This window comes from Rhinopithecus roxellana, chromosome 14, assembly GCF_007565055.1.
Source record: "Rhinopithecus roxellana isolate Shanxi Qingling chromosome 14, ASM756505v1, whole genome shotgun sequence".
NCBI classification, from domain to species: Eukaryota; Metazoa; Chordata; class Mammalia; order Primates; family Cercopithecidae; genus Rhinopithecus; species Rhinopithecus roxellana.
This window is the reverse complement of record NC_044562.1, coordinates 11,964,753-11,988,082: the sequence shown is the minus strand read 5'-3', so window position 1 is coordinate 11,988,082 and position 23,330 is coordinate 11,964,753. Positions and strand designations below refer to the sequence as shown.

At 38.4% G+C, this 23,330-nt stretch overlaps 1 protein-coding gene across 15 annotated transcripts in view; it reads left to right on the top strand.

Annotated features, from left to right (window-relative positions):
- CLASP1 (cytoplasmic linker associated protein 1) overlaps positions 1 to 23,330 on the top strand; it is a 310,377-nt gene that overhangs the window by 208,667 nt on the left and 78,380 nt on the right. For all 15 annotated transcript variants that reach the window (XM_030916265.1, XM_010367499.2, XM_030916256.1 and 12 more), the window contains 2 exons: positions 9,691 to 9,795; positions 14,524 to 14,691. In XM_030916265.1, the coding sequence (XP_030772125.1) occupies positions 9,691 to 9,795; positions 14,524 to 14,691 (273 nt within the window). The remainder of the gene's footprint in view (positions 1 to 9,690; positions 9,796 to 14,523; positions 14,692 to 23,330) is intronic.

Sequence of the window (23,330 nt, the reverse complement as noted above, 5' to 3'; positions counted from 1 at the left end):
TGAGCCTCTAGTCCCAGCTACTCAAAAGGCTGAAACAGGCCAGGCACAGTGGCTCATGCCTGTAATCCCAGGACTTTGGGAGGCCGAGGCGGGTGGATCAGAAGGTCAGGAGATCGAGACCATCCTGACTAACACGGTGAAACCCTGTCTCTACTAAAAATACAAAAAATAAGCCAGGCATGGTGGCGGGCACCTGTAGTCCCAGCTACTAGGGAGGCTGAGGCAGGAGCATGACGTGAACCCCGGAGGCGGAGCTTGCAGTGAGACTGGATTATGCCACTGCCCTCCAGCCTGGGGGACAGAGCCAGACTCTGTCTCAAAACAAAACAGATCAAAAGGCTGAAACAGGAGAATTGCTTGAACCCAGGAGGCGGAGGTTGCAGTGAGTGGAGATCATGCCACCGCACTCCAGCCTGGGCAACGGAGCAAGACTGCGTCTCAAAAAACAAGAAAGAAATTTAGGCAGTACATTTGAGTTTATTGGCAATTTTATTGCTATAGTAATTGAGAAAAATATATATGCCTTAGGAGCTATTCATTGTCCACATCAAGGAGTCCTAACACTTATGGCTAATTAGAAAAATACTTTTTGTAAAGAACAAAAAACTCAACTTTTGGATGAAAGTTTATTTCTAGGTTATTGTCTTCAGTATATTATGTTCAGTAATTTTGGAGATTTTGATGAGGGAAACATAATGTCTTTTATGTTGCACATGAGGAAGTTTATGATTAGATTGTCATATGGTAAATGAATGCATTCTCATACTTTTTAAAAAACCTATTACGCTTAGGAAAAGCCTTCATATTTTTCCCCAAATAAGTAACTTTAAATGAAAAGTTACAGTGCTTGGAATGGCCTGTGGGACTGACAACCATTGTTTTGGGGAATAATCATGTTTATTAAAATGTTGTCAAAAGCCATATCAACTTAACTTTCGGTGATTTTAATTAAGATTACACAATAAAAACCATATAGCCTTGTCTTCAGGAAAAAGAACTTAGATTTTAGTACAATTTTACTGGGAAATATTGAAGTAAAAGGGTGTTAAGCCTCTTTTAAATTTTTAAAATATGAAGGATTTTTTTTTTTTAAGGCAGGGTCTCATCTGTCACCCAGGCTCTGGAGTGCAGTGGTGCTATCACAGTTCGCTGCACCCTTGACCTGCCAGGCTCAAGTGATGCTCCTGCCTCAGCTCCCTACCCTGCCCGTCAGTGGTGGGGAGCTGGGACTACAGGCGTGCACCACCACACCTGCCTGGCTAATGTTTTAATTCTTTTGTACAGATGGGGTCTCCCTATGTTGCCTAGTCTGGTCTTAAACTCCTGGACTCAAGTCATCCTCCTGCCTCAACCTCCCAAAGTGCTGGGATTACAGGTGCAAGCCACCATGCCTGGCAGGAAATTATTCTTTTGGGGAGAATAGTCATAGGTAGCGAAATTTAGAAATGATCGAGTTCCTCGGTTTTGGTTCTATGAAAGATGTCAGTGTATGAGTAAAGGCTGGTTTAATTATGCCCCCAAACAGTGAAGTGTACAACAGATGGGTATGCCAACACGTCCCAGTGTGATGAGAATGGAGACTTACTTTGAAGACCTTTTAATTTTATAATCTGTAATCTGGGAATTTGCTGAAAAATTTGAAACATGTAGAGAACAGAAAAACCCTAGTGACATGAAGCTATTTAGTGGTTTTTCATTTGCCTAACAAGGAAATAGGGAAACTAGGCCCACAAACTACACTTGGTACACAGGCTGAATTTCTCCCGGTTTGGAGTCTTTTCTAGAAGGAATGGCAATGTGAGTGAAAAAGAATCCTTAGGAGCAGTATTTAAAAGTATGAGATGAATGATCTTTCTTTATTCCATGAAAGTTGAAGGCTTTGGGAGCCGCTGTGGCTCAGGCGGGTTGCCCTGGCGCTCGAGGAGGTGAGGCTACACGTTCGAGGCCAACCTGGTCAACACTGATTACAAAAAAAAAAGAAAAAGAAAAAGAAAGTCGAAGGCTTTGCGCTCCTCTTACAAGTCTTTGTTTTCCTCTGAGTCTGGCTTTGCTCTGGTTAGGTTTGTTTGTTGGTGTGTATCTCCAAAATTCTTTTGGCCGTACAGTTCTTTACCTCTTTTTTTTTTCTGTTACTTATGCTGACTTTTTTCCTTCCTTCACATCTATCTACTTGTCTCTGTTACTTAATAGATCATAATACAGAACTGAAGTATATTTTTACTGTTTGTTGCTTTATTTTTATTTGTTTATCTGTATTTTGAGATAGGGTCTCACTCTGTCACCTAAGCTAGAGTACAATGGCATGATCATGGCTCACTGCAGCCTCGACTTCCCAGGCTCAAGTGATCCTCCCACCTCAGCCTTCCAAGTTGCTGGGACTACAAGTGTGCAACACCATGCCCTGCTAATTTTTTGTGTTTTTTTGTAGAGATAGGATTTCGCCATGTTGCCCAGGCTGGTCTCGAACTCCTGGAATCAAGTGACCCTCCGGCCTTGGCCTCCCAAAGTGCTGGAATTGCAGGCGTGAGCCACTGCGCCCAGCCTGCTTGTTTCATTTATTGAAACTTTTTTCCCCTAATTACCACAGAGCATTTTATATCATCTTTTAAAAACATACACAGGTACTCATAGTAATATTACTAAATTAATAGACTGAAAACAAAACAAAATGAAACAAAAGACACCTCTTCCTATAAAATAAATATATATCTGAGTTTTATACAACAGAGGCCCTTTAAGCTGCATAGCAGTGTTTCCAAAAAAGTAAGGAAATGTTCAAAACCGAGAGGATCACAGACTGGAGTGACAAGCTTGAACTGATTTTTAAGGCTGTCCCCGAGGGCTCAGTTATTGATGTGAATAGCTAGACACACAGATCACACGACCTTGAGCTGACCCAAGGTGAAGATTGAGAGTTGGCATTAAGCCAGCATTGACAAGGGGCTATATATCCATGACAAGGTGGACAAGTGAGAAAAACAAAACAACACAAAAAATCCTCTTTATCTTCAAATTGATATGATGTCTGTCTTGACTTTGCCTTAGACAGAGGGGGGAAAAAAAACCCTAATCTTTTCTCATAATTTGTAACTGAGCTCTCTACTCACACAAGTTGTGGTTTTAAATTTACTTCAACTGTGGTGTTTGGAAGAGTCTAAGCTAATGAATTAAAGTAGTTTGTGTTTGTAGCCCCCAAGGGTGCCTGCCAGGAACAAACATTAAACTTCTGTAGAGGAAGCTGCTGTCAAATCTAATTCCTTGGGTTTCCTGCAGATGGAAATCAGCGAAATAAGAGTTCATATGCTGAGTTATATCCATTATGAGTAAGAGGCAGCAGAGAAAAAGAATAAAAACAGATTAAGGATCTGTTACAAAATGTAAAATAAGTGTTTAAAAGAAATAAGAAACTTGTATTTTTTAAGGATATATACAACTTAGTAGCCAGAATAATCCTCCCAATTGAGAATATATTACTGTTCTAGAGTAAAAGCGGTGAATCCACACAGCTTCAAACCTAAGCATGGCAGGAGCCTTGGTATGTCAGGGCTAATGCTGGCCGTCACCCTAAACCCTGGGGTCCTTGGGCATTTGATGTGATGATTGTGCAGGACAGAAAGGACAGAAAGCCCAAGCCCACTTAAGACCTGCATCATCATTGGTGAACAAAAAGTTAACTTTACTAAACTGAAAAGAGCAACGGAGAAATTTGCCCATCTTAACTCTGGTACTGCTTAGAAGGGGGAAAGTAATCTCCCTCGAGAATGCACAACCAAAATCTTGATGCAGGATTCTGGTCAGAATTTACATTACCTTTGTAGTCTGAAAAACCCAAATAGATAAATCATTTTAAGTTGACTGTAGATTACTTCTGTCCACAGGACACAAATAAAATCAGAGATCTTCTTTGGAGTAATTCAGCTTTAATCTAGATCTTAAAGAATTCCCATAAATTTCCAAGAAGAGTAATCATTTCATTGTCTTAACAGTTAAAGAAATAAAGTGAAATTTTAGAAAGGGAGTAAGAGGCTGTCAAGAAGGACCAAGCAGATTTTGAAAAAGAACAAATGGAACTTCTAGAAATGAAAATATAATAAATTATTAAAATCAAAAACTGGTTGGGCACAGTGACTCACACCTGTAATCTTAAGAATTTTGGAGGTCAAGGCAGGAGGATCGCTTGAGCCTGGGCAATATAGTGAGACCCCATCTCTACCAAAAAAATTTTTTTTACAGTTAACCAGGCACGGTGGTGCACACCTGTAGCCCCAGATACTTTTGAGGCTGGGGCGGGGGGATCCCTTGAGCACAGAAGGTTGAGGCTACAGTGAGCCGTGATCATAACCGCTGTACTACAGTCAGGGCAACAGAGCAAGACTCTGTCTGAAAAAAATAAAAATAAAAAACTGCATGGGTAAGTTGAGCAGTAGAATCAGTGTAACTGAAGAGAGAACTCATGAATTAAGAAAGCTAGGAAGAAATTATCCAGACTATAGTACAGAGTTAGAAAATATGACAAAGTTGTTAAGTTACGTGCAAGATAGTAAAGAAATTTAACATGTCTAATGGGAGTTTAAGAAGAAGAGGGAGAATGGGGCAGAGACAATATTTGAAGAGATGATGGTTGGGAATTTTTCATAGTTGGTGAAACACACTAAAGCCAGGCACAGTGGCTCACGCCTGTAATCCCAGCACTTTGGGAGGCTGAGGTAGGGCTCTCCATGTTGCCCAGGCTGGTCTTGAACTCCTGGCCTCAAGTAATCCACCTGCCTCAGCCTCCCAAAGTGCTGGGCTTACAGGTGTGAGCCACTGCAACCAGCAAAATTTCAGTTTTTGAAAATACGAATAAAGTAGGCAAACTTTTGAAAAATGAGGAAATACAGAAAAGGTACAAATTAACTGTTAAGAATAATAAATTAGGCATAAGTGTGGATCAGTAGAGTTGTAAAGATAATAGGAAGCCAGGTATAATGGCTCACGCCTATAATCCCAGCACTTCGGGAAGCCAAGGTGAGAGGATTGCTTGAGGCCAGTTTGAGACCAGCCTGGGCAACATAGTGAGACCCCCCGTCTCTACAGAAAATGTATAAATTAGTTTGTCGTGGTGACATGCACCTGTAGTCCCAGCTGCTCCCAGCTACTAGAAGGCTAAGGTGGGAAGACAGCTTGAACCTGGGAAGTGAGGCATCAGTGAGTTGTGATGACCAGCCTAGGCAGCAGAGCTAGACTCTGTCTCAAAGAAAAAATAATAATAATTTTTAAAAATTAAGGTAATAAGATAAATTTATGACAGCTTTGTTAACAATTCAAAAACAAATTGCACAGATTTCAAGAAAACCCAAAACTGTTTCTTCAAAGAAATGAGTCATGTGAGTGGTTTTAAGACTGCTCATTAAACAATTTGAATCAGTAGTTAAATTCGTTGCCCTATTCCTGCCGTGCCAAAATAAACTTAATAAAAATGGAAAAGATACTCTAAATTCCTGCCATGCTCAGATGGTTCCACACGTAAGTATCAAACATTGGATAATTGCATTGTCAGTTTATCAGTGGAGATGCAAAAAAACCATAATAAAAACAGGTAATTCCAAGCTTACGTAAACTCAGAGAAAAGGAAAAGAGGGAATACTTCCCTCACTGGTTTTATGCAGCTAGTATGACCAGAGTACATGCAAACATTGTGTATATGAGTGTATATGTCATGACCATGTAGGTTCAGCCCAGGTTTAATTTTTCTTCTTTTCTTTTTGAGACAGAGTCTCATTTTGTTGCCTAGGCTAGAGTGCAGTGGCACGATTTTGGCTCACTGCAACCTTTGCCTCCCAGGTTCAAGCAATTCTCGTGCCTCAGTCTTCAAAGTAGCTGGCATTAGAGGCCTGCACCACCATGCCCGACTAATTTTTTGTATTTTTAGTATAGATGGGGTTTCGCCATGTTGGCCAGGCTGGTCTCAAACTCTTGTCCTCAAGGGATCTGCCCACCTCAGCCTCCCGAAGTGCTGGGATTATAGGCGTGAGCCGCTGCGCCTGGCCTAATACTTTAAAATTTATTAATGTAGTTCAAATTCAGGAGAAAAACCCTCTTATCTCAAAAGATCAAAACATCAAAAAATTCAAATGTTTGTGATAAAAATTCTTGGCAACTAGACACAGAAATGAATTTTCTTTTTTTTTCCTTTTCTTTTTCAGGCAGTTTTTTGCTCTTTTGCCCAGGCTGGAGTACAGTGGCACAATCTCAGCTGACTGCAACCTCCGCCCCGGGTTCAAGAGATTCTCCTGCCTCAGCCTTCAGAGTAGCTGGAATTACAGGCGTGTGCTACTACACCTGGCTAATTTTTGCATTTTTAGTAGAAATGGGGTTTCTCCACATTGGCCAGGCAGGTCTCGCACTCCTGACCTCAGGTGATCCAGTCACCTCAGCCTCCCAAAGTGCTGGGATTACAGGCGTGAACCACCGCGCGTGGCCAAATTTTCTTAACCTGTTGACAGATATACTTTCTGTGAAATTTCAGAAATTCTTTTTTTTTTTTTTTTTTTTTTTTTTTTTTTTGAGACGGAGTCTTGCTCTGCCGCCCAGGCTGGAGTGCAGTGGCCGTCTCTCAGCTCACTGCAAGCTCCGCCTCTCGGGTTCAAGCCATTCTCCTGTCTCAGCCTCCCGAGTAGCTGGGACTACAGGCGCCCGCCTCGTCGCCCGGCTAGTTTTTTTTTGTATTTTTTAGTAGAGACGGGGTTTCACCATATTAGCCAGGATGGTCTCGATCTCCTGACCTCGTGATCCGCCCGTCTCGGCCTCCCAAAGTGCTGGGATTACAGGCTTGAGCCACCGCGCCCGGCCAGAAATTCTTTTAAAAAATCTTGTTTGAGTCAACAATGCTTACCCTCACCGCTTCTATTTTGCATTGTATTACATGACCAAGACATCACAATAAAGGCAAAGAAGTAAAAGTGAATTATTTGAGGGGAATAAGCTGATGAGTTATTTGTGGGTATTATTCCATTTAGATAACCCCAAATCTGTATACAAATTAGTAGAATTAATAAAAGTTTAGCAGAATCCTAGTGTGTTAAGATCAAAATATAACGATTCCTTTCTTACCTGCCAAGAACAGAAAATATAATTTAATAAAGTATAAAAATAAAGCAACTTTAAATAAGTCTATAAAAATTGAGTAAGAACTTTGAAAAAATGATCAAACTTTACCAAAAGACATTGAAAAAGTTAAACATAGAAGATATAATGAATGAGAAGACCAATGTTATAAAGCTTTTCCCCTTAACCCAGACTTTCACATAATGCCAGTCAGCATTTCAACAGGTGTTATTATTGTGTCTGCACGAACATATGGAAGAGAGCAAAGGGCTTAGGAAAAGGTGAATTTACTTGTCCTGCCAATTAGCAGGATGTCCTTTAAAAAAAGCTCATCACAGTCCAGGTGCAGTGGCTTCCGCCCATAATCCCAGAAGTTTAGGAGGCCAGGGCGAGTGGATCACTTGAGGTCAGGAATTGGAGACCAGCCTAGCCAACATGGTCAGATCCTGTCTCTACTAAAAATACAAAAATTAGCCAGGTGTGGTGGTGTGTGCCTGTGGGAGGCTAAGGCAGGAGAATTGCTTGATCCCAGGAGGCAGAGGTTGCAGTAAGCCAAGATCACACACCACTGCACTCCAGCATGGGCAACAGAAAGAGACTTTGCCTCATATATTAATTAATTAGTTAATAAAAACCTTGTCACAGTATTGTGATGTTGTGTAGGTATGAACACATTGACTAGAAGGCTGAGAAACCCAGACACGCGTAAGTGCTGTTTGATAAACAGTGAAGGTGGCATTTTAATCAGTAAGAAAGCTGTTAAGTAAATTTATTTCAACATTAGTTATATGGAAAAAGTAAAGTATATCCGCTCTTATCCATACATACATAAGTGACTTTTCCAGTAAAATATTAGCAAAATAGTATGCTTTAGAAAAATATAGACCTTGTGTTATAATTTTAAAACTTTCTAAATATGTAAAACAAAACCACATAGTTATTGGTTGTGAAAACATGTATTTACAAAAAAAAAAAAAAAACAAGGGAATGCTGAACACTGCGTTTAGGATCATGTTACCAAATGCTGGGGGAAAGTAGAATACAAGAGGGTTAGCAAAGAGAGTTTTTATTTTTTAAGCTAAATAAGTATACGTGTTCATTTAAAAAATCTTTGTGACCTAAATATTTTATAATGAGTTTAAGAATTTAAATTCAGTTGGTTTTTCATGTTCACTTTGCCTTTGTGACTGCCTTGATTTAGCTCAGTGACTTCCTTAGGAAAGTCAAAGGTCGTCACTCAGCCTTGCCAGCCAGCCAGGCAGGCACAGGTGTCTAGACCAGTAGTGTCACATTGGACAAATTGATTTATTTCCCTGTTTCTCGGTTTTCTCATCTGTAAAATGGGAGTAATTACTTTATGTGCTGTGAGGATTCTGAATTGACTCATATAGAGTTATTAGTAAATGGTATAGCTTTTCACTTCTGCATAGATTCTAGAGTTTGTGTATAAGTTTTTCCTTAAACTGTTATTAAAAGTCATTGGTTCTTAACTACTTTTACTGTTTTTTTAATGCCAGCTTTCTTTCATTGCTCTTTGCCTTTCTTTCTTGAACCTCTTTCAAAAAACTTTAGGATTTGCTTTCTGCGTTACTTCTCTGTAAGCTTTTTTGCTTGCGGGGGTGGAATTGATTTTGAACAACATAAAAAGCCAGTGGGAGTTCAAGTTGGTTGTGGTTTTCCCATTGAATTATGACTGGAGAGGCATTTTGCGCTCTCTGGAAACCAAAAAGGCCCATTTTTTTTTTTTTTTTTAAAGTTTAATCGCTAATCATGCTAGTCTGATCACTAATGATTTTGTGTTTCTGAATTCATTTTTAGTTTTATGTCTTCATGGTTCAATAATTGCTGTAATTTTTTCATAACTGCCTACAGCATTGAATTATCTTTGGGCCATCATTTCTCTTAGTACTCCTAACACTGATTCTTTTTAGCTGTATCTCTCTTTTTAGCTTTATCTTTTCTTTATCTTAGAAACTTACTGACATACATGCTTTAAAATTAGAAGTTTAATGCTACATATCAAAAACACGTTTATTCACTGGGGAGCTATCGCTTCTATGATGGCTGAGTTAAGAAGGTAGACTTTTTTGTTTTGGGTTTTTTTGGGTTTTGGTTTTTGTTTTTGTTTTGCATTACTCTTATTTTCTATAGTTTTTTGTTTTTTGTTTTTGTTTTTTGTTTTTTTTTTTTTACAGTGACAGCTAATATTTTCCGTTTTTGGAAATTTGCCAGATTCGTAGACCATAGAAAAGAAAATTTAATCTGGAAAAAATTATGGGAAATGTCTTTAAATGGATATCACTTCCTTGTCTGAAGAGATAACATACTAAAATAGTTGGAACCTAAACAACTGCAGGTCCATGGCTCCATCTCAGGAGTTCCTCCTGTGTCCATAGAACAGTTATGCGTGGATCACATGCACGTGTGTGCGCATTCTCACCCGGGGGGACGTGGCAGACCTCGTGTGGAGGATCTGCTCACACACGCTGTTGCTCCCCTGTAGTTGGCTGGTCAGTGCCTCTCTTCTGGGGTGTGGGTTCTTTCCTTGAGTAGGTGGCACTTACTGGAAATGTTGTGAAACACTCTTTTTGCTATGTCCTCCAGGTCGGATCCGCACAAGACGGCAAAGCTCTGGGAGTGCCACCAACGTCGCCTCTACACCTGATAACCGGGGCCGCAGTCGCGCTAAAGTGGTTTCACAGTCCCAGCGTAAGAAACATATTTTCTGCTCTTGCTTACCTCAGTTTTATTCAACAGCTCATTCTGCGGTTGAACATTTTACAATCTTTATATTGACTTCAGAGGGAAAAACACATTTTTTGCGGCTCTAAGATACTGTGAGTATTCTTACTGTTTGTTGGGTAAGCTTAAAAAATGAAACATTCCAGGCATACATTTGTCTCCTGTCCAGGTGATTTACATTTTTGTATTGTTAAGCATTAAACATTAAAATGTAGTTTTTCTCCCTCCTTTGAAGCCTGTCAAATTGTAACTTAACCTGTTCTGTGACTCATTTTTGCATCGATAAGGAATCCTTCTGATGTAATTTTAGAACAGTACCTGGGCAGAAAACTATTAATGCTGTGTTCTTTCCAGTGGTAAATAAGTAAATCCATTAAAAGCTCTCCCCCTTTAATTCTGTGCTCTAACATTTGCAGTCCACACCTCTCTTCCTGCCATGTGGGCTCTTGCTTTGCCTAGCTGCTTCCATGATTGCGTCTCTGTATATGTGCAGTCAGTTGCTTTGTTAGCCTTAGCCATGAAAGCAGCCACAGCTGGAATGAATTTATTCTGGCCACTCTTCAGATCCTGCCTTGATGTCTCACTTTCCAGCCACACATAAACTTTAAGGGGTCCGCTTCCCCTCTGTGCATTTCGAGTAGAGCTGGGTAGCAGAGTGCTCCTGGGCAAGGTGAGCGTGGGAAGGAAGTCTTCCTGTCCCCAGGAGCTGCATATGGTCCCACAGCATAGCCCTCACTAGCTGACATTTGTCTGCCTCCTTTGTGACCCAAGGAACTGTCTGTCTGTTGTAGAGAGTGCTCAGTCTGCACCAAACTTTAAGAGCTCTCTTAGTATAGAGAATGGCCTTGCTTAACACCTTCTGAATTTAAATTCTTTCCCTTTGATAACTGCAGTCCTCACGTTATATAATTTCTGCAAAGAAAGCAGAAGATCACTTATAGTGCTGCCTTTGGTGAGGCTACAGAACCTTCCTCTGGCCTAGGTTATGTTGTGTAGTGTGATACACTACAAGCATGGGCTTCAGTGTCAGACAAAACTGGGTTTGCATCCTGGTTCCAGTGTGATGTTGGGTGAGTCTTTTAACCTTTGTGAGCCATTGTTTCATTGTCTGTAAATTGAGTGATAACAATTCCCACCCTCATGGGGTTTTCATGAGGATTTAATGAGCATTAGAAGCTTAGCATGTGATAGACAGTAAATGGACACAAGCTTTATAGTCATAATCGCTTCAGATCAGCAGACTCCCATCCTAGCTGAAGTTGAGCATCCTTGATCCCTGTCTACTTCAGCAGGTTTAGGAAATAAGGCTAGGAATGGATTTACATGATGAGGGATGCAGTTGAAGATAGCTTGAATCCATTAAGACCAAGAATGCTCTCCTTACTGTAGAACTTAAACTGGGTTTTCATTCAGATCCAGGGTGCAAGTGTAGTCCAGAAGTGTCTATCTTGGGAACAACTTCTTGGCTCTGGTTATTCTGTTGAACCCTAGTGATGCCTGGAGACACAAAAGGTTATCTGATTCATACATATGGGTCAAATTTTACTGCAAAGGAATTGTTGACAAAAAGTGTTCAAATCTCAGAATCTAGGTCGATATAATGAAATTAAGCCAAATAAAAAATGTCTATGCGTGTAACTATGCAGTGTTACTTCCCTCTGTGGAGGCTGAGGGTTGAACAGTATTTTACATGTTCCATTCTAATGCTGTTTATCAGCATTGGGGTCTTTGGGGTTCCCTGCCCCAGCTAGGTCAGTGCTGTAGTTTTCTCTCTTATATTGTAGGTTTTAGGAATGTGTAGGTTACCTTGGCAGGTGGTGAAGATTACACTTCCTTTTCTAATAGTGGTTAGGGTGATAATACAGCTTTAATTTTTCAGTCTTATAAAAATACTGTACCTAGCCTTGGGGCTCCCCTTTTAAAACTCCTTAGTTTTACTTCACTCACCAAATTATACTCAGGAAGAGTGACCACACTAGCCAGTGATCAAGCCTATACTTCAGCTTATGCATGTAAATTAAAAGTTTAAACAATTATTTTAATAAGTGGTAAATATAAGCATATATATCACAAATGTAGATATACTAGTATTCATAGTCCTGATTTAATACTAAGTAGGCTTCATTAATATTAGATTTAGAGCCCTTAATAATTGGCATATTTTAAATATTTGAGGTTTAGGGGAAGTCAGGATAGGTGAAACTAGTTAACAGCAGTTTCAGTTAGTTGATGTTTATTGAGCACTTACTATGTGGTAAGCACTTTTGAAGGTGGTAGTGATACACAGATGAGTATGTTACAATCACTTCCCTCAGGTTGCTTAAAGCTAGAAAGCAGATATGAGCCTCGCACATTGTAGGTTTAAAAGTGTTTTATGAACAGATCTGAAATAAATGCTAATGTAGAATGACAAAGATAAGCATAAGTACAAAAATAGGAGGAACAAATCCTAGGAAATATAGCTGTTTTGCTAAGGTATTTGTGAACAAAGACCTTTGTGTTGTGTTGCATGCTGACTTTCTGTATTGTGTTACTGTCTTTTAATCCCCTTTTTGCCTGTCCTTGGTCTGCTCTCACAATCAAGGATCCAGATCTGCTAACCCTGCTGGCGGTAAGCCATTTCTCTTCTTGCCTTTCTTTTGTTATTGTTGGTATTCTCCCCGACCCCATGTTCCTTGCACAATATTAATTTCTCTCTTTATTGTAAGCTTAGTTAATCTCTCTGCATTTTTCTTTGTGTTCAAATTCTAGAGTTTGAAATGGATTTCTTTCCCCTTTATACATAGTTTAGTAGTTTATTAGTATGCTCAAATTTTATGGGTAAAATTAATAGGTCCTGAGACAAATTCTTCATTGGTTTTTATAATGAGTTTTCACTTCAATTTGTAGTTAAATCATTATAAACTATTAATTTTTGTGAGTATTCACCTAAGTGTTTCATTTGAGTGGTGGTTTCGATTTATATAATACTTATTTTTAAATAATACATATTTAAAATAAACACATATAAATTTACAGGTAAGTGTTGCTTCAAATGCTTTCTTCCTCTGGGTCATTCTATTCTAGTACATAATAAATGTATCCTTTATATTTTAGAATTGTATTGCCTTCTCTACTTAGGGAGGTCATCTATCAATGCAGATGATTGCCATTTGAGTGTATTGGTGTGATGCGTAAAATTTTGTTGTTTTTTCTGAGAGAGAATTATGTCCCACAAGAAATAGTAATATATGTATCTAGCTACTTATCTATTAATAAAAATTATCAGCCATATTATTTGTTTTCAATTTCCAGTTTTATTGCATACTTCTCAGAGATTGTGGTCCATATTATTTCTACTTTTGTAGACTTTTTTTTTAAGATTTACTTTGAGGCTTAATACACGATTTTTGTTTTTAATATTCATGTGTGGAAAGGTAAAAAGAATGTGTGTTCTATTTGTTGGGATATATATGTGCATGTGGGAAGTGTGTGTTTTTATACATACATGTACGCACACACACAATTTTGACTGCTCTGTCAATTTCTGTGAGGTATATAGTTTTTCAGTAGTATTAGTCTTTCCATGAGGTCTTTCGGTAAGTGTGGCTTTTTCCATTTCTCCCTGTACTTTTATCATTTTTTAGTTTTATATTTCAAAGCTGTGTTGTTTGCAGCATAAAGGTTCGTGATTATTGTATCTTCATGGACAATTATTCTTTCATAAATATTAAATATCCTTCTTTGTCTTTTTTAAATGCAGTGTTTTATTCTATTTGTTTTTGTTTGTGGTGTATTGACTCTTAAAAATACCAGACAGCCAAATTTCATTTTATTTTACTTTGCGTTTTCTTTTCTTTTTCTTTTTTTCTTTAAAAGAGATAGGGTCTTGCTCTGTTGCCTGGTCTGAAGTGCAGTGGTGTGCTCATGGCTCACTTCAGCCTTGACCTCCTGGGCTCAAGTGATCCTCCCACTTCAGTCTCCTGAGTAGCTGGGACTAGAGGCATGTGCCACCATGCCTGGCAAATTTTTAAAAATTGTTGCCAAAATGGGGTCTCCCTATTGTTGCCCACACTGGTCTCAAACTCCTGGGCTCAAGTGATCCTCCTACCTTGGCCTCCCAAAGTGCTGGGACTACAGACATGAGCCACCAGCCCAGGCTTGTTTTAATCTCTTTTAAATAGATGAATTAGTCCTGCCACATTTGTTATGATTAACTAGTATGTTTGAACTTCTGTCTTATTTTGTGATTTTTATTTACCAGGTTTCTGGTTATTTTATCCCCCTACTCTCTTTTATATCATTTGTCAGATTAATAGAATTTTCTTGGATCTATTTTCTGTAGCTAATGCTTAAGAAAATTGTTATAGTTCTACTTCTGCTCTTCTAGCAGTGACACCTAAGATTTTTAACATAATCAGCTCTTACAGAATAAAAAAACCAGAACAAGAATAAACACCTTTGTGGTATTTGTAGATATTTACTGTGGAATAAGGAGGCTATTCTACCAGTAATTCTTCTAAGTATATTCTTTTATGATATTCAGTTGTCTTTTATGTTCCTACATTTTAAAAAATTACCACCAAATAAAAATTTATTTTTATATAAAATTCTGTATTTTAGCCAAATTAATGTGTAAAACTTGGCTTTTGAAAGTATTATAGTTCATTCCTACATTTACATGTATTATTTACTGTCATTTTGCTTCACTTTTAGCTGGCAGCCGGTCAAGTTCCCCAGGAAAATTGTTGGGAAGTGGTTATGGTGGACTTGCTGGGGGCTCCTCACGAGGCCCACCTGTGACACCATCCTCAGAAAAGCGAAGCAAGATTCCCAGGAGCCAGGGATGTAGCCGGGAAACAAGTCCAAACCGAATAGGATTAGGTAAGGATTCTCAAAGATCTTGGAATACCATTCCCAGCTTGGTCATAGTTTTGATTATAAGCTAATGACTATGTCCAATGTAGGAAATATAGATCTGTTTTTTGAACTGAGGATGTCACTTTGCCTGGGTGTGCTTTATACAGATTTTGGCATATTGAGGTTTCAGTTAGAGAAATATGTGGGACTTAACCATTCAAATTGATGGGAAGGAATTATGTCATTATAGGCTTTTGTATTTTGCAGTCATTGTACAAAGCATTGGAATTGGGGAAATAAGGTGTTTCCCCCACAACTAGAAGCAGTGTTGCTTTTCATTTTCCTTTTACTGATTAGTACTAAGTAGACATTAACCTATATGAATTTTTCAAAAACAACATTTAGGGTCCACATTTATTTTAATTCTGATCTTCTCTAATCTAATTGGTGAAATTTATGGTTAGAAAATATGTGTAGTTACTTTTGACACAGATTTGTTTAAGCATGAAAGCTAGGAATTGATTAAAACCAATATATAATATTTATTTTTGTGTTACTTAGCTTCTTTGTAATAGTGTGTAGAATCATGTAAATTACTCTCAGTAGCTTAAATACCTTTTACTCCATTAAAATCTAATTCATACACTACCTTTTTTAATATAAAATTTAGAAGTCTTGGTGATATAATACAAAAAATCTAAATTAATACTCTATGACTTCTTTACTTCCTAAGGGTAAAATGTATTAATATGAAGTCAGACTACTGTATTCTTACATTGTGTTGGCTTATCTTTCTCGTTTATTCATTTATCTCATCAACAGTGTTTACTGTGATGTACCACGCACTTTGTTAGACCTGAGAATTAGAAGATACATGACATAGATTTAGATTCTGACTTCAAAAAGCTTGATATCTGTTGGGGAGAGGTGGAAATGTAAGACAATAAGACAAATACTATGACGGGGTGCTCCCCATAATCAAAACTATGACCTAAAAAAGGAGTGTCTTAGACCCTTGGCCAACCCAGATTTCCTGCTAGGGGTGGCTGCCCAATGTAGGTTCCGTTTCTATGAAGTACAAGATGGGATTGGCCCAGGTGAGGAGATGAGGAAAAGGTTTCCAGAGGAGAGAGAAGCATCTGCAGAAGCAGTCAGGCAAGAGGCAGCCATATGTCATTCATTCGGCTACTGTACCTGAAGTCAGAGTGGGTGGGAGTTGGGGACAGAGACTGGTAGAGTCCAGCTCATAGAAGTCTTTGAAGGCCACCTTAGCTACGAGAAGGCAGGAGAAGATATTTAAGAATGGATAAGGTGTGATTTGAAATCCTATTTCCAAAGCAAGTAGAAAGTATTTCATGGTTTTAGTAATTCTCTGATGCCAGCTTTTTACTGGCATTGCGTAGTGTGGTCTCTTAGCTGACAAGTTATTTGGGTGTCGATGTGGATACAACAGTAGAAAAGGGCACAGCTGGAATATCTGAATTTTATGTCTGATGCTGTAACATATTTGTGTTTGGAAAATTTTAAATCTAGGTGTTACGTTTTAGCTGTCTTTTTCCATAGTTAATTGTTTAAGTTTATAGGATGTCTGTCTGCAACCCATGTTAGTTTTATACATTTAAAGATTCTTTTCTGTTTTGAGATTTTTTTTTCTTTTTATATTATTGAAGATGCCAATTTAATCTTCTTCTGAAAACTGGGAAATAACCCAACTTCATTTATCTAACATAATTCTAATGTGTTCCATGGTTTTAACTAAGACGTTTGAGTTGTGTGTAGTTGAAAAGACAGTATTTTATACGTTTTTAAAACAGGTATTATGGAGCATCAGTAGGAACTTAAGAGAAGCCTGTTCCCTTCCAAAGAGTTATTTGAAACTTTATTTGAAGAAAGTTACTTCCTTGATGCTAATTATAGGGATCAGTTATGTGTGGAGCTTTGAGGTCATCCATACAGTTTATATTAAGGAAGATATTTTCTTTAAATTTCCACACATTGTGAGAATATATGCATATAAAGAAATATATATGAATAAAATGTATTTTCATTTTTTTCCTGTGGTATTGCTTAGAAATTCCATTTAATAGGGTGGCAGACATAATAGCATTATTCAGTAATAGATTATATATTACTATTATCATTTAGTATATACTGGATATGTGCCTATGTTTCTTAACGTTTGACTCATTGTATAGCAATTTTCAATATAATTGTTGAAAAAAAGAGGAGGAACATCTTTTAGGAATATTTTCTATAATTCCCAAACCAACAAATTCAACAGTTTTAATGATAGCTAAACTAGGTTTGGAATTTGCACTGAGAATTAATTGTAGTTATCTACAAATTGTGTATGGTTCAACTATGCCTCTTTTTTTTTGAAATGATACTTCTTAACAAAATTTTCTTTTTTCATTTGTTTTAAAACTAATGCCAAGGATCTTCTTTGGCATTTAAATTTTCTTAAGCAAAACAGCCTGTAATTCCTGTTGAATATTCAAGAAGCAAAATATATCCCTGCTACTCTTTTTTCTTAGTGATTTGTTCCCTCATAAGCTGTCCGAGTAGGAAAATATATTTTTAAGTTGTTTTATTTCTGTATGTCCTAAAGATAATACTTTATAGATACAATAAAGTCACATAAATCACCAGTATCTATAGTGATTATATTTTGGAAGTTTGCCCTTGTTCTCTTCTCCCACTCATCTATGGAAAGGCTATGAAAACACATTTGATATTTTTGCAGCTCTCATTCTGTGGATGTGTATTTAAAATGTTCTTAAAGTTTTCTGGTTAAAATACTTTGAAATAATTAAACATTAATAATAGTTCATTTCAACTGTGAAATGAGACTACTGTCTAAGACCAAGACATGAAAATGTCTAGAGCAGAGAGACATTTCATGTCTTTAACTTCTGGTGGTTTTTATTAATTCTCTGGTATTCTGCTTTCATGAGTCCTGGTTGGACCCTTCCTTAAGATGTAAAAGTCAACATTACCATTAAAACACTGAAGTAGGGTAGAGTGTCTATCAAGAAATGTAAACCAATCAAATGGGTATCTTATGGATCTTACGGCTTCCCAGCATTTCGTGTAAGCAGAAGACCCCAGAAGTACCTAGGAATATTGCTTTTTTAGGAAGTTCACAGTGCAGGTATGTTTTCCTTGTCTCTCCCTCTTATGCCTTCTCCTCTGTAACATATTTTCACATAGACCATTTAGTTTGGCACTTAAAGAGACAAATTATTTTGGTGGTTTTTTTTTCTTTTAGTTTTGATCACCTAATTAATTCGTTTGTAAAAAATCATTTATATACATATTTTAGGCCAAGTGCAGTGACTCACGCCTGTAATTCCAGCACTTTGGGAGGCTGAGATGGGTGAATCCCTTGAGGTCAGGAGTTGAGACCAATCTGACCACCATGGCAAAACCCCATCTCTACTAAAAATAGAAAAATTAGCTGGGTGTGGTGGTACGTGCCTGTAATCCCAGCTACTTAGGAAGCTGAGACAGGAGAATCACTTAAACCTGGATGGCGGAGATTGCAGTGAGCCAAGATTGTGCCACCAAATTCCAGCCTGGTCAACAGAAGGAGACTGTCTCAAAAATAAAATATAGGCCAGGCTCAAAAATAAAAAATAGGCAGGGCGCAGTGTCTCACGCCTGTAATCCTAACACTTTGGGAGACTGAGGCGGGTGGATTGCCTGAGTTCAGGAGTTTGAGACCAGCCTGGGCAACATGGTGAAACCCCGTCTCTACTAAACTACAAAAAATTAGCTGGGCGTGGTGGCGTGCACCTGTAATCTCAGCTACTCGGTAGGCTGAGACAAGAGAACCACTTGAACCCGGGGGCGGAGGTTGCAGTGAGTCAAGATCATGCCATTGCAGTCTAGCTCAGGTGGCAGAGTGAGACTCTATCTCAAAAAAAGAAAGAAAGAAATGAAATAAATAAATATACTTATTTTAAATCCTTCTTTTATTTTAGTCTTTCAAAGTAGTAGTATAAGTGAGTTTGTATTTCTCTTGTGTTTTAAATTATTTAACATTTGAACCATTGATGTCACCACTAGATTTACTTTGAAGAGTAAATGATGCCAGAGCTCTTGAAGTTTAGGGTAACTATGGCCATATTTTCACAAAATCATAAACAGACAGAGTTATTTTTCTTTATATTGCTACTACCCATATGTTAAAGGAGAAAATCAGCTCAAATGGGTGAATGAACTGTCTCTGGGTGAAATACGGGGGGTAGGGGGTAAACCTTGTTAAGAAATTTATGCATATGGTTATTTCAGAGCATATCTGTTTACTGCTGTCGATGCTTTTTATTGTCTTCACAAAACAGACTCAGACCAAAAAGAGAGCATTTTTTCCCTGTTGTTCTAGCATGTATATGAATTTAAGGAAGGAGATGGGCTGGGAAAAATTCAGAAATAATCAGGCAAGAACTATTAAGAAAATGCTTAACTAAGCACGAACTTGCTTAAACAACTGTCAAGACTTTTTATAGCTTTTTTATTATTTGTGTTGGAGTGGGCAGTGGAATACGACAAAATTTTCACGTGTGCTTTTCAGCAAGAGACTTGGAAATACTTATGTATGCACATTATCTCACAGTACCCTTCTCATTTAAAATGAGGAGACGTGTTCTTTTTCCTCGTTTTCCTAATGGGAGGCTTGAGACCCAAAGAGGCCAAGTGGCTGGGCCAGTGAGATGGCGTGGAACTGGAATGGTCATTTTTTGGCTCAGATTTGGCACTGGTTTTCTAAGGATGAGTGGTATTGCTGTGTACATTCTAGGAAAGTTTTCCATATTGGTAGAGCCAGTACATGCTCCCTAGTTTTTTAAGCATTTAATTTGGCATCTCCTTTTGTCATCATTTAGGAGCTGTTTAGAATGTCATCAAGAATTGCTGATTAAATAGTCACTACTACTTTGAGTAAAAATTCAGTGCTTTCACATCACTCTGGCAAAATTAAGGAGAGCTTAAGAATTTCTGGTGAACCCCCAAATAAAGCCCTTTATGTCTAGATTGTTGAGATTATGTTCCTGTGCTTGACTTCTTTTTTTTCCCCGACCAGTACTAAGCATTTGGATTTCACTTAAATGCCTTCGGAGTCTAGTTCCACTCTAGCACTGAGCAGCTGAGCACAATAGAAAGTTGGCTTTGGTTTTCCCTTTCATATTCTTTTTTTTTAATCACGGAGTGTTATGATTCTGGTTTATAAGACATTCTTGTTATACTTTGGCTGTATAACAAATCTTTGCTCTTAAATATTAGACAATGTTTGTTGCAGTATAGAAACATACTTGTTTTTGTATCAGTGATGCAAGTATTTTTTAAAATCTCTTTACATTTTTTCCAGTCCATCCTCTCAAGATGGAAGCATATATTGTCCCCATCAGCTATTACATTAGGCAGTCCACGTACATGTATTCAATATCTAAGGTGGTTTTGGAGTATTTTGCCAGTAATGTATCTCCATTTTCTCAGATGGAGAAACAAGGGTATTTTCTGAGCGTCACAGCCCAGTTTTTATGAGACCCTGGGGTATCCATGCAGTTCTGTCTTGTAGTCTCGGTGTTTTATAACATGAGAATGATTCACTGTATCCGTAGATAATCAGGAAGTTATTTGCTGTTCTCAGGTCAGTGGAGGGATCTTTCCCCCAAGTACTGAGAGTATTGGTCTGCTTGCTGTAGACGCAGTGTGGAAGACTGGGTCAGTGGCGGTGCTTGGTAGAGCACAGGCAGATCTTTTTGGATTCTCATAGAAAAAGCCAGGATAAAATGTTGGGATCGGTAAAGGAAAGGATAACAGTCCCCACTTTTTCTACCTGCTGGTTTCGAGAATTGGATATGTGTGAAGCATCTGCACACTTACTTGGAGTGGGTGGGCTGTCTGGTTATGTCAACCCTTATGGCTTCTCTTGGTGAAGATGGCCAGCCTGGGAGCAGTGAGCCCTCTTCCTTTTCATTAGGTAAGTTCATGGACTTCAGTGACCGACATGGTTATTCTGTTTGTTAATCCAAATTAAATTACCTTTCTAAGAAACAAGTGCATATGAATACAGCTTTGGTTTTTTGTCCTCTTGTTGAGAAGTTTGCTAAACTCATAACAACTGATCGTTTCTAAAAGGCCTTTGATCTTGTATTTTCTGATGCCAGTTTGTTGTTCGGAAAGATTTCTTTTCACTTCTTACATTTAGGTGTAATTTCACCTTCATACTGAAATTCACAGCTTTCTGAGGCATTGAGCATAATCACATTTTACCCAAACCCTCCCCTGTTGGCATGTCAGTCAGTGAGACCTCAGCATGGATAGGTGGCTCAGTCATCAGAACTCCCCAGCGTGAACAATGTTGTAATTACATTAACCAAATGTGACTGACATTTTGTGAGTTTTTCTGTCTTCATTAAACTTGTTCACCTTCTCTGAAACCCTTCATGCTGCACGCTAGCACGGAGCAGCCGTATCCCTCGACCCAGCATGAGTCAGGGGTGCAGCCGCGATACCAGCCGTGAGAGCAGCCGAGATACAAGCCCTGCTCGGGGCTTTCCTCCACTTGGTGAGTACACGTAGGCGCTGGCTGAGGAGCAAAGAGTTCCTTACCCTGCTTGTCCAAGACACTGCTAGGTGGAATGACCTGCTTTTCCTCCTCCACTGTCCTTGTGATCCTTTCTTCTTTCTTTCCTCTTCCTTAGTTACCCCGTTGTCCCCCTCTGCATGCTTGAATTTTGGCAACTTCGAATTTTTATATATTAGAGGAAAAAAACACCACTTCACTCTGTACTATTATCATTGATGACCACTTGCTCTCAGGCAAGCCCATCTGTGTTGTAATTTCTAACCTAAGGCAAAACTCAGCCGAAGTTAGTTGCTGCTTAAAAATAAAGTTAATCCAAAGTTTATTCCGAGTCATTGACTTTTTACAATTTATCTTTAATTCTACCACAGATCAGTCTGTATGTAATTTAATTCAAAGAAGGAACAAAAGTACAATTGCAATAATGTTGAGAAAAGTAAATGGGTTTTCTTTTTAGTGTTAATAGTCCTGCCTTCTCTAAAATGGACACATAATAAACCCTTTTTAGTTAGTATAAACTGTTGATCCCCAAAAGACATCTGTCAGCACATACTTTTGTGAAAAGGAATATTTTGTATTCTTCAATAATTATTTTTGGCTGCTTGCCATGTTAAGTGCTGTACAGATGTCCATTTTCCTCTTGATAAGCATAAACGTAGAAATCATTTTGTAATAATTAGACCTAGACCTGAAATTATATGGATCTTTGGACTCCAGCAGTCTGTTAATTTTAAGTATGTATTTATATAACTGGTCTTTTGAAAACTATACATGTAACTACAAAAGAGGGATGTTAAAAGCGTAAGGTCTTAATATTTGCCTCTACTCTACCTAGCTCGTTCTAAAAATGTTATTCACTTCTTCTGATCTTTTTTCCCTAATCAGTATCGATAATCAAAATCTAGATAACATTTCTTTATGACCCATTGTCCTTAATGAGATTCTGAAAAAGAACAGGTAACCACATGCCAAAGCCCTGCTAGACGGTCCCCGTGATTTAGCGAGGCAATACCTGTTGTGAGATGTTCCACCTTGTTAGCATGGGTCCCTGAGTGGGGCAGCTTACCTATTGCATGTCACCTGTTCCACAGCAGTCTGAAGCATTACAGCAGAATTCTCAATAATCAGAGGTGGCAATGATGATTTTTTTTTTTTTTTTCTGAATGAACTGGTGGTTTTTCCTTTTAAATTAAGGCTGTATATCTTTGCATCCTTGCTCACTATTTGACCTTCTGAACAACCTATTTATGAGTGAACAATTCAGTCCTTTATTCGTTATTTTGTCTCTTAGAAGCAATTCAGTGTTTTCCTTTCAAATATGTACTGTTATTTTTGATACTGTCCGTGGAAGCATCCTTTGGTATCTGGCACGTGGAGCAGGCGAGGTATGCTGAATTCTTGAGATCCCAATTGAACTCTGAGTGGTTGAGTGAATCTTGTCTGTTTTGTGCATTGTTTGATTAAGTGGATCTGCTTAGCTGTCTTGGTGACAACCCAGAATGTTGAAATGTGTAATTGCCACTACCAAGGCAGAAGGTGTGGGTCCTCACAAACTCTAGCATCAGCACATGTCTTCTGTTGTGGTCAGGGCAGTAGTTAAGTTCTTCGAGCTAAATTTTTGTATCATGCCTTTCCCCTCCTTAGGTTAAACCTAACCCTAAAACTTATGTCCAGCAAGAACAACAGCATTGCTCATGTGTACGCACACCAGTTGGAGCAGTCAGCAAGCATAATGCTGTGTGGTCCCTTTTCATCCTCTGGGACAGGTATCATCATCATCATCAGAGTCTTAGGGAGAATAAGCCACTTTCTAAGGATCACGCAGCTAAATGGTGGAGCCAGGGTTTGAATTCAGATTTGACTTCAAGCCTGCCTCATTTGGAAGTAGTTTGGATAATTCAGTGTTTTTCATCTGTTCCTTGAAAATATATTAAATGCTTGTTCTGGGGCTTCTTGATGGGAGGGTGATTAGAAGATGTTTCTGAATCATTTATTTCCAGGCTTGGGGTTAGGACCTGGGAACTCAAAGATACATCCCAGAAGGTTGTTGTCCTCAGGGGAGCTTACTACACATCCT